Below are 17,024 nucleotides of genomic sequence, written 5' to 3'. Positions count from 1 at the left end.
CCATTTTAAAATTACGATTTCTCAGGAGTGACAATTCAGCTTTTTCTTAAATTAAAACCTTTATAGTTTTCTCATTGGCTCATGCAGATTTCTTTTGACACGCAGTCTAGTCAGGAATCTGGGAACAGTGTTATGAAATTAAGAAGGTACCTGAATGTGTGATTGTTTGCTCCAAGACCAAGTATGTCATTGCAATGGGTTGTGGTTTCCCTACGTGATGCCACATGCCAGGATGAAGTCCCCGTCAGAGCCGTGGTGGCAGAGCTGGACCACCCCCTGCAGAGCGACACGGGGGATCGAGTGCCGAGGGAAATGAACTGGCTTTTCATTTTTCCTGATGCTGCAAATGAGTTCCCCAAAGGCACGGGGGAATGTTTAAGTTAAAAAGACAAACAAACAATGAGCTGCTTACTGATGAGTGCTGATTATGGTGAGTTTGGCTCCCTCCTTTTATGCATCAGAGCCCAGAATTTCCCTGCTGACATCCATCTCAACTGCTTGGCTTAAAATGGGTTTGTTTCATCTTTGTAATGTATGCAAGAAAAAAAAGTCCCCCACTTAATAACACTCTTAGCCTTTCATTTGTGGTTTTTTTTCTTCCCCAGAGATTGAGACAGTGAAGCTGGCCCGCTTAGTGTTCAGCAAACTGCATGAGATCTGCAGCAACTGGGTGAAAGACTTTCCCCTCCAGCCGAAGCCCCACCGCTACTACGAGACATCCATCCACGCCATCAAGAACATGCGCAGGAAGATGGAAGACAAGCACGTCTGCATCCCGGACTTCAACATGCTCTTCAACCTTGAGGTAAATAGACATCACGTGGAAGACAAATGCATACACTAAAACCAGTTTCTTGGGGAAAGTAGGCAGCCTTCTGTGAAAATGAAAGCTGTGTGAGGGGTCTGAGGGGCACTGAGAGTCAAGAGACAAACCTGGTCTTTAGTTAGTTCAGTTGATGTTCTCTAACCCCAGCATCACCCTGACATGCAGTTTCTACGGAAGGTACGTGGAATAAAAGAGCACTTTTCACAGACTTCTGGTGAAATGTCACCTAACTAAATAAAGTTTGTATCTGGCCCGTCCTGATGTAGCCACTGAAGGACTGACCAGAAAGCAGCCCTGCTGTCGTGAGGGGCTGCTGATGCATTGGGGTACCCTGGGGTAAGCCAAGGCAGGAGCTTCTCTTTGGCTGCAGACGCAGGTGTAGGAGAGGATTGGCCATGGAAATGAGGAAGTGGTTCAGCTTACACTTCATCTACCACTGCCGGGTGTCTGCAGGGGTGAGTCTGTGCTGCTTTTCAACCCTTTCTCTTGGGAGGAAGAAGCCAAAAGCAAAATTGAGGAAAGAAAGCCAATAAATAAATAAATAAACCAATCACAGAACTTAAGGGAGAATGGGGTGCAGGTCACACAAGAATCCAGCAACATGAGTAGTTTGGTGGAACTGGGTCCAGACTTCCCACCGTTAATTTATTTTCGTGGCCATCGATCAAACACTCGTGCTTGCTCTTCCCTCAGATATCACAGAAAACATAAAACTCAACACTGAAGAATGGCAAATAGAAGAAAGAGGCAAGAATTTTACCTTTAGGATCCAATTGCTGCATAATTGATTCTTTATTATATCTCGTCACTTTAATAACCATCTTCTGCCCCATCCACATTCTTGCCTTTAAATGATATTAATGCAAACAGAGGCAGATGTTTCCTTTGCCTGTCAGTTGTCAGCTTCCAAATTCCAATTTGTGTTGGAGCCCATTACTTAAAAATTACAATGTACAAATATTCTAGTCATTGAGATGGCTGTCAAGGTTGAATTGGCACTGACAGTGGGTTGGTGTGTTGGATGTATGAATAGGCACCGGCGCTGATGTCTCTTGGTACGACATTGTTTCTCTGTTTCAACAGATAGGGGGAAGCTGAGAAAACTGACTTGATGAGTGATTTCACTGTATTTGATTTGTGAATGTAATCACAATTATCTGATGAGAGAGTACATACTTTTTTTTTTTTAAAAAAAAGCAGGCATCTAAGGTGATATGGATTAGATTAAAAAAAAAAAAAAAAGAATGAAAGCAGAGTCTGTCTGGCTTCACATTTTAACCGTACTGGCATTTTATCCCTGGTGGATTCCAGTCTTGATGTAGACTTCATGCAAACTGTATTGGATGTTCTTCTCCCTCTGTGGTTTTTGCAGTCACAAAAACTCCTGCACAATTTGATGAGAATGGCAATTTCTATTTGAATTGAGTGACTGAATTGTAACAAATGGGACATAAGGAGCACTGAGAGCGCTACACGGGTGATTGTTGTAGGGCATCTCTTGCAGTTTGCAGGTAGAATTCATCAGCAATAGGGTGGAAATTTCCCACTGATGCAAGTGAAGACGGTCTGAGCAGTTTGCTTTTTCCAGTGCAGACTGCCTCTAAGTGCAATTTAATGAGGACACCACAAATCTCAAGTTCAAAAGTTTAAGAACTTCTAGATAAGAACTTCCAGTTTAAGAACAATCCAATTAGCTGTTTGCATTGCTCTCTCCTGAGTTGTTTTCTCAATGTGTTTCCATTGACAGGACCAAGAAGAGCAAGCTTATTTTGCAGTGTTTGATGGTCACGGGGGAGTGGATGCTGCCATCTACGCCTCCATCCATCTCCATGTCAACATGGTCCACCAGGAGATGTTTCAGCATGACCCAGCAGAGGCACTGTGCCGGGCTTTCCGGGTGACCGACGAGCGCTTTGTCCAGAAGGCAGCCAGAGAGGTGATTGTGTTACCTGGGCTTGACTCTGGGAGTATTAATCTATAAATTCTGTCTCTGTTAGCCAGGGAGCTCCAAGGGCTGTGCTGGGCACAGGCCAGGGACCAGCACAGAGCTGCCCATAGAGCTGGTGCCCACTGGTGGGCTTCTTCATGTTCCATAGGGATATTCCAGCCTCCACTTCTCACAACGCCCTCATTTAGCAGGATGCTGCTGCTGTTCTGCTCACGTGCTGAATAGGTTTACTCCTGGGGGTGGGTTTTTTCCCTCATCTCTACAACATAGGTTGTTCTTAGCTCCAGAAAGCAAGAATAAATGTATAACTGACTCCTTGGCCTCCTAAAAACTCATGCAAAGGCTGAGTTAAGTGCAGGGGACTCAGGTGCTTAGAAATAAACCTCCCTTGGGGTTTGTTAACATGCATGCATTTCTGTTAACAGATAGGAATCAGGCACAGGACGTGGATTAAGCCAGTAGCCCAGAGATCAGTAGCAGATCCCGCTTCCGAGAGGCGATCCCGGGGTGAGGGAATCACAGGGCAAAGTTGTTCAGCCAGGTTGGCTCTGAGAACAGTCCTAGCAGGAAGGACAGCATCCCGTGTTTTTCCTTGGTATTGCAGTATCAACACGTTCTGTCCTTCAGTTAAGCAGAAAAGTGCTTTGAAATGGTTCTTATTGGCTTGTAAAAGGGGGAATTTTTTTTTTCTTTTCCACCCTACCCAGAGTCTGCGTTGTGGAACCACTGGGGTGGTGACCTTCATCCGAGGAAACATGCTGCACGTGGCTTGGCTTGGGGACTCCCAGGTTATGCTCGTGAGGAGAGGCCAAGCTGTGGAACTGATGAAACCCCACAAACCAGATCGAGAGGTGAGAAGGGCCTGTTTTAGGCACACCCGGGCAGTGGTTACCACTGAAGCTGACAGGTACCACCTTTACGTGGGACGCTGGGACGCTGTTGCCTCACCAGTGTCTCTTGGGGCGGCAGCGTGTGTCCCAGTCATCCTGCTTTGTTTGGAAGTCGGAATGGATTCCTGTGCAAATCCTTAGTTCTCACCTGGTGGGGCCTGCAGTCTCCACCACGCTGCGTTTCTGACACCACCAGATCTTCCCTGGAGAGCTGAGAGCCTGCTGGCAGTCCTCAGTGCTCCTTCCAAACACTGCTTGTGTTGCCTCCTTCTTTAGGACGAGAAGAAGCGCATCGAGGCACTTGGTGGCTGCGTGGTCTGGTTTGGAGCCTGGAGGGTGAATGGGAGCCTGTCAGTCTCCAGAGCTATTGGTAAGAATGGCTTGAATTCCTTTTGCAGGCTCGCTTTTCTTTTTCATTAAAACTTTATTTTTCCAGTGATCAAAATTTGAAATAGAGCTGGCAATAGAACTGTGAGCGATGACCTCTATTTTTCCCTCTACATGTTGAGGGGATAATTTTCCAAGCCATTCCTTTACCTTGAGGTCAGAGCCATCGGCTCCACCCTGTCTTAATAAAAGGGCTTCCAGATGCTGTGGCTACAAACCCACCCTCTTGTGTGTCCGTGTGTTGTTCTCCCACAGGGGACGCCGAGCACAAGCCATATATCTGTGGGGACGCAGACTCTGCCTCCACTCTACTAGATGGCTCTGAAGACTACCTCATTTTAGCCTGCGACGGCTTCTACGACACGGTCAATCCCGATGAGGCAGTCAAAGTGGTGGCTGACCATCTCAAGGAGAACAACGGCGACAGCAGCATGGTAGCACATAAATTAGTGGCGTCCGCTCGGGACGCCGGTTCCAGCGACAACATCACTGTCATCGTGGTATTTCTCAGGGACATGAACGCAGCGGTGGCTGTTAGCGAGGAGTCGGACTGGACGGAGAACTCTTTTCAAGGTGGGCAAGAAGACAACGGGGAAGATAAGGAAAACCACGGAGACTGCAAACGGCCCTGGCCCCAGCACCAGTGCTCAGCGCCCGCAGACCTGGGCTACGAGGGGCGAGTGGATTCCTTCACCGACAGAACTACCTTAAGCATAGGATCCAGCGTTCACCCCTTCGATGATCAAGGCTATTTAGACCTGACAAAAACAGAAACTCGTACACCTCAGAGTGCCAAACGTCTGCCACCCCTTCAAGCGTTTAGCCCCGACAAACCAAAGAGTGTGGATTTGCTCAACGGCTTCGCGGCGAAGAAGGAATCCCCGCAGCGGATTGTCCCCGTGTCCTCCCTCTGCGGACAGAGCGGTCCCAGGGGGTACCCCGCTCCTCTCACCTTGGGTGCTGCAGGGCAGAGCGTCTCCAGGGCGAAGGGTTTATCCCCCATCTTCTTTGGGCTGGAAGATGAACTGTTCAAACCCCTGGGCAAACGAGCCGCATCGTCCTTTCCCTTCCGACCCTGTAACGGGAAGAGGCGACGAGGAGCCAGGCTCACACCAAAGTTTCACACGTTGCTCTCAGCTCACGAGCCTTCCCACAGAGAAGGATGGGGTCTGTCCTTACCCCTGCGGGGCTGCGGGGGCAGGAGGCTGTCGCTGAGACACTCCTCCCCGTGGTGGAGGCTGCCCCCCGGCCACGGCGCTCGCAGCCAGAGCATGTTTTTGCTGCGAAGGCAAAGTCATTGTATACCAGATTCATCCCTTCATCAACGCTGTAAAATGTAACCATCTCCCTCATGTTTCCCCCCCCCCCCCCGTAAGCCGAAAGCTTTTCCACAAGCCTAATTAGGAGAAAGCGGGGGAAAAAAAAAAAAAAGGAAAAAAAAAAAAAAGAAAGGTGGGCATTTCCGAACTGTACCCCGGTCCCCTGCAAAGCTCAAACCACGTGTAAATAGATCTAGGAATTAACAAATGTAGTTGTTTCAATCTCAATAAAGTTTGCTGGTGGTGCCACCCTGAGCAATGCCACAGCCACCCGCACACACGAGTATCTAATGCCACATTCACTAGTGAAAGCCAAACAGCCGGTTGGCGTGGACAGACACCGTTAGGGAACAGTCTTTAACGACACAGAAAGCGGAACCTGCCTGAGGTACGTCCGTGGAGCAATATGTACAGAAAGATTCTGGTTTAGAGCTGCCAAATTTATTTATTTTTCTTGTTTTAGAGCAAGGCGGGGGGGGGGGGAAGTTTCCATAGAAGTCAAGGTGTGTGGGGTTGTTGGTTGGTTTTTCTTTTGTGTTCTGCTTTCTGTTTATTTCAGGCGAGCACTAAGATGAATTAGAAAATTACATCCACTTTTGCAGGTAGACGACTAAAAGCCATACAGGGTTTTACCAGGTAACTTAGGAACGGACAAACTGAGCTCCTGCTGCTCTGTTCTCAGACTCCGATTGAGGTACAGACTCATCATTTACCTAATTATTTTTTTTTCATGTAACATAAAATGTGGACTATGAAGAAAACAGTTTTTTGTAGTTTTTGAAAAAAAAAATAATAATGATTTCCTATGGCTAGAGGTGCAGTGTAGGGAATTTCGTCTCTTTCTGGTGCTTTTAGTGGCATTTCTCTCGTTTTTGTCAGTTTAGGAAACTGTTCTCAATTAGTTTTAATCGAACATGATTGTGCTTAAATGCTTTGAGCCAACCTCATCTCAGGTCTTAAAAGAAACCAGCCCGTGGAGCTGCTCAGTACGATGCTGCTGTCACTCACCCAGTCAGACCGGGGAGCTGCTCGCGGGAGATAATGAGTGATGTGATGAGCTGTTTGGTTTCGGTAATGATTTCTAGATGGAGAAGGCATAATTTAATATAAAGTTGCAGCCTGAAGGATGCTGTTTCTGCAAGGAGCAGCGTTGCTGCAACCTGGAAGGGGCAGGGAGAGGCGGTGGATGGGGATGAGCAGGAGCCTGCGCAGGGTCTAGCGGGGGAAAGAGGGTAAATCTCAGAGCCCGAGCTCTGCTTCGTTAAACCTGGGCTCAGAAGGGAAATCCAGGAATGGCCGTTGCCCTCGTTTGCCAAAGCAGAGAGTTCTTTATCAAACTGGGAAACAACCAGTACCCACCAGCTCTTCCCCACTCCCGAGGTGGGGGCTCAACCCTTCGGGGAGCGTTAATTGGGACGTAACGAAGCCGACGATTCCCGTCAGCTCCACTAAAGGCACATCCCGTCACCATTATTTGTTACAATAAGAGGTTTGTAAGAGTTATGGATAAAGTCAGTCCTCATAGGCCTTCATTGTATGACTCGTATCATTTTAGGAGTAACAATTTAATAACAGTATTAGTATTTAGCTAGAATTTGCAAAGTATTTTAGTATTAAGTAGTCAGGAAGATTATTCAACACGACGAGATGGCAAGGTTTGAATTCTGCCAATTTCCGCTTCTTCTATCTTTGATGCACTATTTTAAAAGCAATCTGATGAATAGCAAAAGGCTTTGTGAGCAACCAGGAGCTGGAGTGTGGCTTTAGATTCCTTTGATCTTTTTCAGACTTTTTTTTCTTTTTTTTTTTTTTTTTTTTAATCTTACGGGATCATTGGCTCTTATCTGTCATCTTACTAAGCCTTAGCTGTTGTCAACGTTCTCTTTAGCTGCAGCATATGTTCCAAGTCAGATTTACTGAGGAAATTTGAGAAACCATGAAATGGTAAAATATGCAACTCGGGGGCATCTCTGCGGTGCCTTTGTTTTCAATTATTCACAGTAATAACGACGCATTGAAAGTCTGTCTCAGAGCTGACTGTCGTGCTTCGGGAGAGAAAGGTGGTGTAAGTGCAATTCTTTGTGTGAGTAAATTCGAATGAAAACCCGTTCTTGGATGATAAACTTCTTCCCAGTCCGCAGGAGCAGTTGAAGAGCACTTGGGCTGCACGTGTGCTGTTTTGGGAAGGATCTAGCTTTTTTTTAGGTGTGGATTCATACACGGTAATTCTGCGACTCATACCATTTATCCTGCTAGGAGAAAAAAAAATAAAATAAAAATATCTGCCATCGTAGTTCCAGTGTGGTCAGGTAAAGCCATTGTATAGATAGATAGCGAGTGTCCATTTCTTCACTAACTGCATATTTATAGAGTAGATAGGAACCATTTGTAAGGTAAGTCCTTTAAAGTTCTATACTATTAAAAGTAGTGGTTATTGGTCTGATATATGCTGCTCTTGATTCTACACACTAGACAAAAAAGCAGTGCTTTGTGAAATGCAGTGTTTTTCTCTTAATGCCACTGGTGATAGGAAGTAGTTCTCTTCAGTTCCGAATCCTGTGCCCTTATTTGCTGCTTGCTGACGTAAGCAATAATCCCTCTCTAACGGTATCTAAGTGTTCTGTATCTCGTACTTTGATTGTCTATCTGGTGACAATGTAAAAAAAAAAATATTAGGTTAATATAAAGGTATCTAATTGTATTTATTAACTGTTGATACTGAGATTCAGTCTGTGACCTGTGTTTTGTATTTTTATCGTGTATCTTAGTGGTGGTGAAATTTGTATAACGAATCTTTCCAATAAAGAGCTGAAGTATCCCTTTTTCCGCGTTAACACAACCCGCATCAGTTTCAGTTCACGTGTGAGCCCTTGTTTGCAGAACTAGGAGGTAGGTAGCGAAAACATGGAGTTTTCTTTTTCTTTTCTTTTGGAATGGCGTTGGTTTTGAGAAGCGCTTTGTCTGAAGCTGCTCAAAACTGGCTCGTAAGCTCTTCACTGTGAGTACTGGTGGGATCCCCTCGATCCCTCTCCAGTATTTTCCTGTGTATTATGCTCCTTCAATCTCCGAGGCCGGCCCGTCCCGCGGAGCGCAGCGGTAGCACCAGACCAGGGAGCTCTTCACCCCCTTCCATTTGCACTACAGGTGGGTGGAACCGCGTGTGTGTATATATAACTTTTTCTTTACCTAGAAGTGCCATCAATTGTCCTTGGAAGTTTTTTTGAAACAACCCAATGGGGTGTTTGACGTGGATGGCGTGGTACCACGGAAGGACAATGTCAAAAAGCTGACTTTAACTTAACGCCACATTTATCGTGGTGCGTCGTCGTAGAAACTCCGCTCTGTTTTTGGGACACTGTGTGTCAGGGAGAAACGCCTTGTCCTCTGGGCACGTCAGCTGAGGCGTAATAAGGAGGTGTGTGGTTATGGACATGGCTGCTGTAGATCAGGTCCACTATCTCCTCACTAAATCCTCCCTCTGCACGGGGGAAAAAAAAATAAAAATGAGAAAGATTGGTCTAAATTAGGGGCTGTTTGAGCACAATTTATCCACTCGGCACTAGTCACATAAACAAAGCCATCGAAGGGGATACTGCAGCTTTGTTCATGCCTGTAATTTAGGGCAATCTTTCTTTAATTCATAGCCTCTTTGCCACAGGAACAAAACTCTCTACCCTCGTATCATGTGCAATAAGTAATAACGAAGCATTAACACGAGCTCTGACTTCAATGTGCGTATCCTTCCCCAGCCCTCGCCAGCATTGAAGCTAAAGATAAACCACAAACCACCCCCCACCTCTTGGGGTCTCCTACGACCCTCGTGTGTCGCACCCGCATTGCGTTAGGTCCTTTCTCTCCTTGGCTCTAGAAGACACCTTGGAACAGGAGCTGGGGAAGCTGGTGGAGACCACCCCAGGTCCCTCTCCTGCCACACGGGGTGCTCCCCTGGCCCTCTCTGTGTTCTCTTGTTCACGGAACAAACGTGTTCTTTATGAAGTTGAAATAATAAATAAAGCCAACCCTTCAAGTGCGTTGGGACTTTTCCATTTGCAATCTTGTTCTACAATTCACAGACGAGTTTAGTTATAACCATGTATTAGTCATCCATATTTTATTTATGAAAGCTGTTTATACAGAAAAAACTGTTGAAGTTTTACCAATATCTTAATAAAACAGTAATTAAAACCACACTTCAGATAGTCTGTTTATTTAAGAGCTAACGAAGCCAGCAACCGACAGCTGAATTAAGTGTCTTTACTGTGGTGAAAGCAGATTGTGATCTCTAAGAGAAAATGACTGTAGCCATGTAGTTACCCAGGGCTGTTTTACAACCAGGAAGGGAAGGGGCAGTATTTAGCTAATTAACTTACACTGGACCATGTCTTCCAGGCCTGTTTCTCCACCTCTTGTTTAAAACCCAGCTGTAGAGAAGTTCTCCATATGGTCCCAGCTCCTCTCCTGTCCCTGCAAAGGTTGGACACAAACTCCAGAAGGGAGCACGTGGCAAATCAAAATCACTGCCTTCAGCTCAGGCCTCTTATTAAGAGTAAAGCAGCTGTGCGTGGTGAAGAGGCAGAGCTCTGTGATTACTGCTAATTGAGCTGTGTATAATAATCAACACGCAGCCCTGTACAACAGTAAACACTCACAATGCACCACCGTAGTGTGCAGCTCCTCACGGGCCACCTTCAGTGCTCAGCAGCTGGAACAGCTGTGCACAGGCAGCTCCTGCTGCACCTCCTTCCTTGGGCTGAGACACACAAAACCAAGTTTGGGCAAAAACTGTGGATTCTCCTCAACTCCTATTTGAATAGAGGAGATGTAAGTATTTGGTCTGGCTTCTACTAACACCTCCTTCCTTGGGCTGAGACACACAAAAACCAAGTTTGGGCAAAAACTGTAGATTCTCCACAATTCCTATTTGAATATAGGAGATTTAAGTATTTGGTCTGGCTTCTACTACCATAGCTTTAAAAATCCCACATGGATTTAAGTGCTTTTTGTTAAATAATTCAGGAATAAGTATTTGGTCTGGCTTCTACTAACATAGCTTTAAAAATCCCACATGGATTTAAGTGCTTTTTGTTAAATAATTCAGGAAGAGAGGGAGAAGTGTAGGGCAGGAAAGAGCTCCTCTATGAGCAGTGGGGCATCACAGCAACTGGGTGCTGAAGAGCAAGTGCAGCGTGAGCCGTGTTACTACTTACCCTCCTTTACACACACACACACCTACAACTTCTCAGCAGAGTTCAACATTCATTTTATTAACAAAGTGCAAACAGTTTTAAACTAGGAGTTGTACAGCACTTACACTGTGGAACATTCAAACAGAAAGGAGGGTCAGTACAGGCAGCCGAGACAAGGACAACTACCGGGCACAGCTATTCATGCTTTGTCACTAACCAGCGGTTCGGCGTCCGTCGCAGCTTCACGAGTAGTTTTAGCAGCTCAAAAATGCAACGCGCGGTGGCAGAGAGTTTGGCAAATGTGTTGGGTTGGTCCACACCACAGACTGAGGAAAAACAACTTCTGCGCCGCCTCCTTCGCCCCAACTCCGGCTCCATCGCGGCTGGTGGGACTCAGCAGCCTCAGACAATCAGTTCACACCGTTTAAAATGAGGACATTCACCCAGGGGCTGTTATTCCAGTGACACAATAGGACACAGCCTCAAACAGGGCTTTTCCAGCACCTTTTGGACAATTTTTCCAAGCATCTGAAGCTGGCAGAGCCAGCAGGAATGCAACCTTTAGTGTAAGGCCTTCAAAAGGTCATTTTACCCCAGTTAACAGGTTTAAGACGACTGTAGAAGAACCACATGAGGGTACTGACAGGATGGAGAGTGCACACAGCCAGGAACAGCAGCCTTGGACTAAGCTCCAGTGAATAAACGCGCCTCTTCCCAGGGACACGAGCCAGCAGGTCTTCAGGCCCCAGGCCCCTTCTCTACCTGCTCCAAAGAAAGTCAGGTTTCACTGAAAACCCTCACTCCGGGGCAGGTTGAAGGCTTTGAGCAATCACAGCCTTAAGAGTCACAGTTTTTATGCCAGGTACTTAAATCCAAGCTGAGTTTTCTGTTGCCAATGACAGGAGCTGGCAGAACTCAGCCAGCCCCCCCAGCACGGGGTGATTTCTAGAGGTTGCCTTAAAAACACGGGCAGTCACATGGCCCTGGGGAGGCCAAACACCACCCAGAAGGTGCCCAGGGGCTCACCTGGCTGCTGTTGGTCTCCTGGTGGCAAAATGCAGCCCCTTGGACCGTATGAACATCCACTCACAGCAGGATGAATGTTGTCTCTCATCTCTGCAGCCCGAGGAGCAGGATGGGACAAGGCACATCCCCAGGGCCACAGCCAAGGCAAGGCCCTTCCACTTACCTGGTGCTGTCTTCTCCAGTAACAAAGCTGAGATCATCAGAACCAACTTGATCACCCTCCGGGAACATCGAGCACCGCTCCGAGGCTGAAAACAAACCAAAACCCAGTAACCTTTCCCAGATGAGCAATGGGAAAGCAGCAAATTAACATTCCATCACCTGCAAGGGCCGTTGTGCTGCATTTCATCCCTAACAGACCGGTACACGACGTGCTCCGCTGTTAAAACTGCCACACGGTTTTAAATTTAAGCTACCTTGAAGTCAAGCACAGACACAAACAATGTTTTGATTCTTCTGTGAGGTGTCAGTGCCCACTGCAGACACACAGCAAAGCAGCAAACTCCACATCCTGAGCTGAGTTGTCAGACCAAGCTGCTAACGCCGTGTCGGACGCTTATTCAGGCCAAAAGTCAACTTCACCGCACATCAGCTGTCACCTCACAGCTTTTCATTTGATCAGAAGGTTAAAGCTTGTCAAAGAAATAGGAGATGAGGTCTAGAAACTCCCCTCAAGTGCTCAAAGCCCATTCCTGGCAATTAAGATGCAAATCCGTGTGGGAGGCGGTGGTTACCTCCCTGAGATCAGCCTACTTACAGCGCCCGCCCGGGACACAGGGAGCTCCAATTCAGAACTAGAGCTGTGGGTTTTCCAACCCTTCCCCGGGGGACTCACCTAAACTGACTTCTCAAGGCTAGAAAGAGTTCCCCTCTCCTGTTTTGAACTGGTTTTAATTAGGATCCCAAGAGAGGAGTTCCAAATCTTGTCGGTGCTTGGTTGAGCGTTAACGGCTCTCCAGCACCACCAGTCACCTCTGCTTCTGCAGGGCCCTGGGTGGCAGGAGGGTTTGGGAGGGTGGGATCACACTCAGCTCTACCTTCTCCCGAGGACTGGCCCGAGAAGGTGTGGTTGAACCCCTCCGAGGTAGAGGCAGCATCCTCCTGCTCTTCGTTTTCTGTGTCACATTCAATGTCACTGTCACTGCTCATCCCTGGGAGGAGATGAAGGACATGCTTCTGACATACCCCAGCTGCAAAAAAAGAAAACAACCCCAAAAAAAACCAAAAACCACAAGGCAAAAGTGATGGCAGTGAGATCTGTGTAGCTGGAGCATTCAACGTTTTCACATGTAAGAGTTACCAATCTCAAATACCAAGAGCTGGCAGGAGAACTAGAGGGAAGGAGCACGTTCAGAGGGAGATCATTTGCCAAAGCACTAAGGAACCCGACAGAACAGTGGGTTCTGGTTGGAGAACAGCCTCATTTCGCTGTGCAGCTCGGCTCCAGGGGAGCAGTTCCAACAATCACATCTCTGCCTGAGCTCAGGTGTCTCCAGCCCCCACCTGGCTGAGCTGCTCTCCCCTGCCAGCTCAGGGCACCTCCACACTCAGGACAGAAAATAAAGATTGCTGGTTTTAAGAGGTAGCACGACCCAGGAGGCAGATGTACCTACCAGACCCTTTAAGCAGCAATACTCTATTCAAGTCTCACACACACAAAAGGTGCTGGTTTAGCTGCTGACAACCCAAGTGGCTGCTTTTTGTTTTGCCAGACCTTGAGCGCGCACTGACAGCAATCAAAACTCTCCCTCTTGTACAGATTTGCAGGTGACAAAAGGGGTTTGCTCTGATCTTTTACTCCTTAAGAGCTGATACTCATTGCTAAGAAAAAGCAAGTAGTCAAGCAAAGTGCCAACTCCGCTGTAGTTTTTCCTCTGAAAGGAAAAAAAAATTGTAATATTTGCTTCCTGGGGTTTTTAACAATGAGGTATTTCAGTTTTTAAAACATTTTCCTATTAGGCTCTCTGCTATAATAGGAGAGCTGCAGGAGCGCATCATGATCACGCTGCAGTGACTAAGAGCAGAAATTCGGTTTTGTCACTGAGAGACCTTCTGTAAATGCCAACTCCTACACAATATTGCACACTGCAGATAGAGATGGATGCTGGCACCTTAATATAGGCTTTGCGCTACAATTCAGTCATTGAAATTCAAATTAGTGCAGGGGTGGAAGGCAGGAGAGTTTTAGCAAGATAAGAAAAACTCTTCTACGTGGACTTTCAAAAAAAAAAAAAAAAGGAAAAGAGGCAATAATCTCTTTTTTTTTTTCCCCCAGCATGGAAAGGATGCAGGAAGGGAGGGGGAAAAGTTTCCTCCAAGTCTCTAAGGAAACTGGCTTACGTACCACAACACCCGACACCAGTGAAAGGTTGGAGAGATCCTGGTGCGGACGTGGACGTGGTTACCAATGCCATTTGTCCCTGAAGGCAGAAAACTTAAGAGCCAAGGTCACTGGCTCCTATCCTGATTAGATAAGAAATTCTTTTCAAGGCCGTGCAACAGCACACCGAAGCAGAGACCCGGAGACATATCAGGAGGGACAAAAAGCAACCAGTTGCCCGTCCAGAGAAACAGAGGGCACCATCTGACATTATCTGCCGGGTCCTCACATTCCTGCTGCACCGTAACTTCATGAGAAGAGAAGCCACAGAGACCAGCGACACAGAGACGTGCTCTCCTCGTTCAGTTGTACTACAGATGCCAAATGTTACAGCAAAGTTCATTAAAACAGTTGGGGTTTTTTTTTTGGTTTGCTTTCCCTTTCCTCTTTTTGTTTCCCTTCCAAGCTATTTCCATTACAGAAATGGCTCATCAGAGACTGGAATGTGGTCACGCTGCGTTTGCCCTCTACACATCATCTGATTTACCTTCTTCTGGCCCCGCAGAAGCGCCCTCAGAAAGCATGCCCTGCAGTTCTCCGGTTTCAGAGCTGTTTTCTGGACCACCTGCCTGTGCTCCTTCTGTACGACATCCTTTAGAATTCGATCTTAAGAAAGAATTTAGGAGAAATACAAAAACTCATGTTAGAAATTCAGCTAGTCCAGCTATGGAAAGAAATCCTTTCAGTACCACATCTACTTTTACTCCTTAAGTCTTGTGTGTAGACTTTAGCTTTCAGCTTTGATTTAGAAATATTTAAAATCTTAAAAACATAAACCTTGAGAAGTTTATGATGAGTATTTTCCAAAAATGGTGATTCTTGCTATTGAGAAAAAACCCAACTGAGTACTCCCTTGCACTCAGCTTATGTAGCCAACGGGGAGTTGTTATGAAATTGTCGAGAAGTAGAGTCACAGTGAAAAAATATTGTCTTAAATGAAAAAAATCAAAAGTGACAACTTTCAGTTAGAGGATATTTTGCAAGGAACAGTGGGAAAACAGGCTGGGCCTGCCTTTCAAATTGAAGTTTCAGACTATACCCACAGCTGATCAAAACAAAAGAGAAAAACAAAAAAAGAAGAAGAAAAGATGACTCGTAACCTAGTTATAAAACCAAAAACTGATATCCAGAGGGAACAGCAGCAACCAAGTAAACTTCAAAGTAATTTTTCTTCCACGCTACAAGCACCTGCTTTTAGTAGATTGGTATTTTTTTCCTTCTAGATCAAGGGAAGGCGGGGGAGGAGATAACAAGAGGAAAAAAGAATAAAACCCTCACCCTAGAGCACCAACTCTCCTGGTCTTCTCCACAGCAGTTAAGCCGTTCAAGCCTGAAACTCCCACATCAGAATCTGAACCTTCACAGGGTCTCTCCTCTGGCTTGGGCAGCGCCTCGGAAGCGTTGCTGTTGGGCAGGGGCCTGGCAGAGTGATGCCGACTGCTCAGCTTCGAACTCCCTACGCCACCTGAGACAAGAATCTGCAGTTAAAACTCACCTTTTACTTATCTTATAGTAACACAGACACCCTCTTCACTGCCATTTTCCCCAGCTGTAGCTGCAAAGTCACTTGGTTGCTGCAGGGCAGCCCTTCCAGTCTTGGGCAAGGGTGGAACTGGGCACAAAGTTACAGTTACACCAAGTAATATTCTAGTTTCTCACCCAAACCTTCTCTACCTATTTAGTGTTGTAAGAAAACAAGTGTCATATCCCATTCCCTCTCTGAACACTCAAGAGGGGCAAAATACCAATCCCTGTGTTAGTTATTTTATTTCATTACCCTTAAGGAAGGGCATAATAAAACTCAGGAGCAGCAGTATCACGTAATTCTTTCATCATGTGTCTCCAGAGTTTTCTTCAGCTCCCTTTAAGTCAAATCACAATTTAAGCCAGGGTCAGTACATTTTGATCTATGATCTTCAGTATAAAGTTAGCTCCTGAGACATCTTCAGAGAGACCAGAATTAACACATAACACACATTTATGTTCCATTAAATCAAGGGAGTGGCACTGTTTTACAGCAGATCAGCTATTGAGGGCACAAAAACATTAGATTTGAGAAAGGAGCCAGTCAAGTTTCCCGAAAATTTCAATTGCCAAGTAAAAGGCTTCTTGAGAAGCTTATGTACAACAGACACTAAGATACATCACACAGCTAAAGATGACCTTGTTTACCTTCAGAAGTTTGACCATCTCCCTTTAAGCGAAGGTTACTCTCCCCACAGTCCATAGCCCTTCGTAGGGACAGGCTTCCCGCTGCTCCGGTGCGAATGGGTTTGGGGGAATTACTCTTCTTACTTGCAGCTGCAAAAATATTTTTAAGATGTGACAAGCCTTCAGTCAAACTGCTGCAGAATTCTGTCTTTATGCTTGTTTTAAGTGAAGTTAAGCTCCAATATTACTCTCTCTCTCCCCCCCAGTCCTGCTCAAAACTCCTTCCACACCCTTCCTTGTCCAAGATGTGGGCTGGAGGGAAGCTCAGCTACCTAGGGACGTGGCCAAGACCTAGGGATGTGGCCAAGACTATGCAAGTAATGTTTACTTGCCTTACACAAAGATACCCTTCAAAAAGCCATGTGTGTAGGATAAGGACAAATGAAATCACCCTTTCAGCTCTTAAATTCAAAGCCCAATGTAACAAAGAACCTCGAAAGCAAGAGAAAGGCAGGCTATGGGACTCCCATTGCTCACCACTCCCCAAACTAACCGTTCCCTGAGTCTGTGTCAGTGTGGGTCATGCCACAGAAACTCCTCTGAGAGGAGGAAGGGAGCAGTGGTAACCAGAACAGCAAAATGCCACGTTCTGCTGTCACTACACCCCACATAGGCAGGGGATCCAGGCTTCAAGGCACTTACAATTCCTTATGTAGCAGCTGGTAACCGAAGACTTTGTCAGTAGTTCCATTCCTATTTCCTGCAGCTTGCTGCAGCTTTCCGTGCCGCAGGCGGCTAAAGCACCTTGCTCAATGGAGAAGAAGCTGGGCTGCCCATCACACGAGCCAGCATTGCTGCTTCTCACTTCAGAGAGCTGGTTTTTGACATCAGACATTTTACTTCGAACTTCA

General features: G+C 46.3%; 2 protein-coding genes and 1 long non-coding RNA gene across 3 annotated transcripts in view; 1 reads left to right on the top strand and 2 right to left on the bottom strand.

The window, feature by feature from the left end:
* The first annotated feature begins 202 nt into the window (after window positions 1–202).
* PPM1E (protein phosphatase, Mg2+/Mn2+ dependent 1E) lies at window positions 203–5,421 on the top strand. Its single transcript, XM_014953154.1, has 6 exons — window positions 203–430; window positions 606–805; window positions 2,574–2,762; window positions 3,482–3,625; window positions 3,941–4,034; window positions 4,307–5,421. Exons 1-6 carry the CDS (start codon window positions 400–402, stop codon window positions 5,389–5,391), a joined length of 1,743 nt encoding a protein of 580 aa, XP_014808640.1. The 5' UTR covers window positions 203–399; the 3' UTR covers window positions 5,392–5,421.
* Window positions 5,422–9,464: 4,043 nt separating this feature from the next.
* On the bottom strand, window positions 9,465–10,383 carry LOC106894494. Its single transcript, XR_001413271.1, has 2 exons — window positions 10,222–10,383; window positions 9,465–10,107 (listed from the first exon to the last, which is right to left on the bottom strand). It is a non-coding gene; the product is annotated as an uncharacterized LOC106894494 (long non-coding RNA).
* Window positions 10,384–10,606: 223 nt separating this feature from the next.
* TRIM37 (tripartite motif containing 37) overlaps window positions 10,607–17,024 on the bottom strand; it is a 39,936-nt gene continuing 33,518 nt past the window's right edge. Inside the window, exons 21-25 of the mRNA XM_014953153.1 lie at window positions 15,241–15,427; window positions 14,450–14,568; window positions 12,620–12,772; window positions 11,742–11,830; window positions 10,607–11,314 (exon numbers count right to left, since the gene is read on the bottom strand). Coding sequence (XP_014808639.1) covers window positions 11,742–11,830; window positions 12,620–12,772; window positions 14,450–14,568; window positions 15,241–15,427 — 548 coding nt within the window. The 3' untranslated portion in view covers window positions 10,607–11,314. The remainder of the gene's footprint in view (window positions 11,315–11,741; window positions 11,831–12,619; window positions 12,773–14,449; window positions 14,569–15,240; window positions 15,428–17,024) is intronic.

Source organism: Calidris pugnax, unplaced genomic scaffold (genome assembly GCF_001431845.1).
Source record: "Calidris pugnax isolate Ruff unplaced genomic scaffold, ASM143184v1 scaffold133, whole genome shotgun sequence".
Classification (NCBI taxonomy): Eukaryota; Metazoa; Chordata; class Aves; order Charadriiformes; family Scolopacidae; genus Calidris; species Calidris pugnax.
The sequence above is the reverse complement of the archived record's forward strand: the minus strand, read 5'-3'. Positions and strand labels throughout refer to the sequence as shown.

What these genes read in the sequence shown, in the direction of transcription:
- PPM1E (XM_014953154.1), top strand. Translation starts at nt 400, where the DNA reads ATGAGCTGCTTACTGATGAGTGCTGATTATG. An exon ending in ACTGATGAGTGCTGATTATG is followed by an intron (nt 431 to 605) that starts GTGAGTTTGGCT and finishes TTTCTTCCCCAG; the next exon opens with AGATTGAGACAGTGAAGCTG. An exon ending in GTCAGTCTCCAGAGCTATTG is followed by an intron (nt 4,035 to 4,306) that starts GTAAGAATGGCT and finishes GTTCTCCCACAG; the next exon opens with GGGACGCCGAGCACAAGCCA.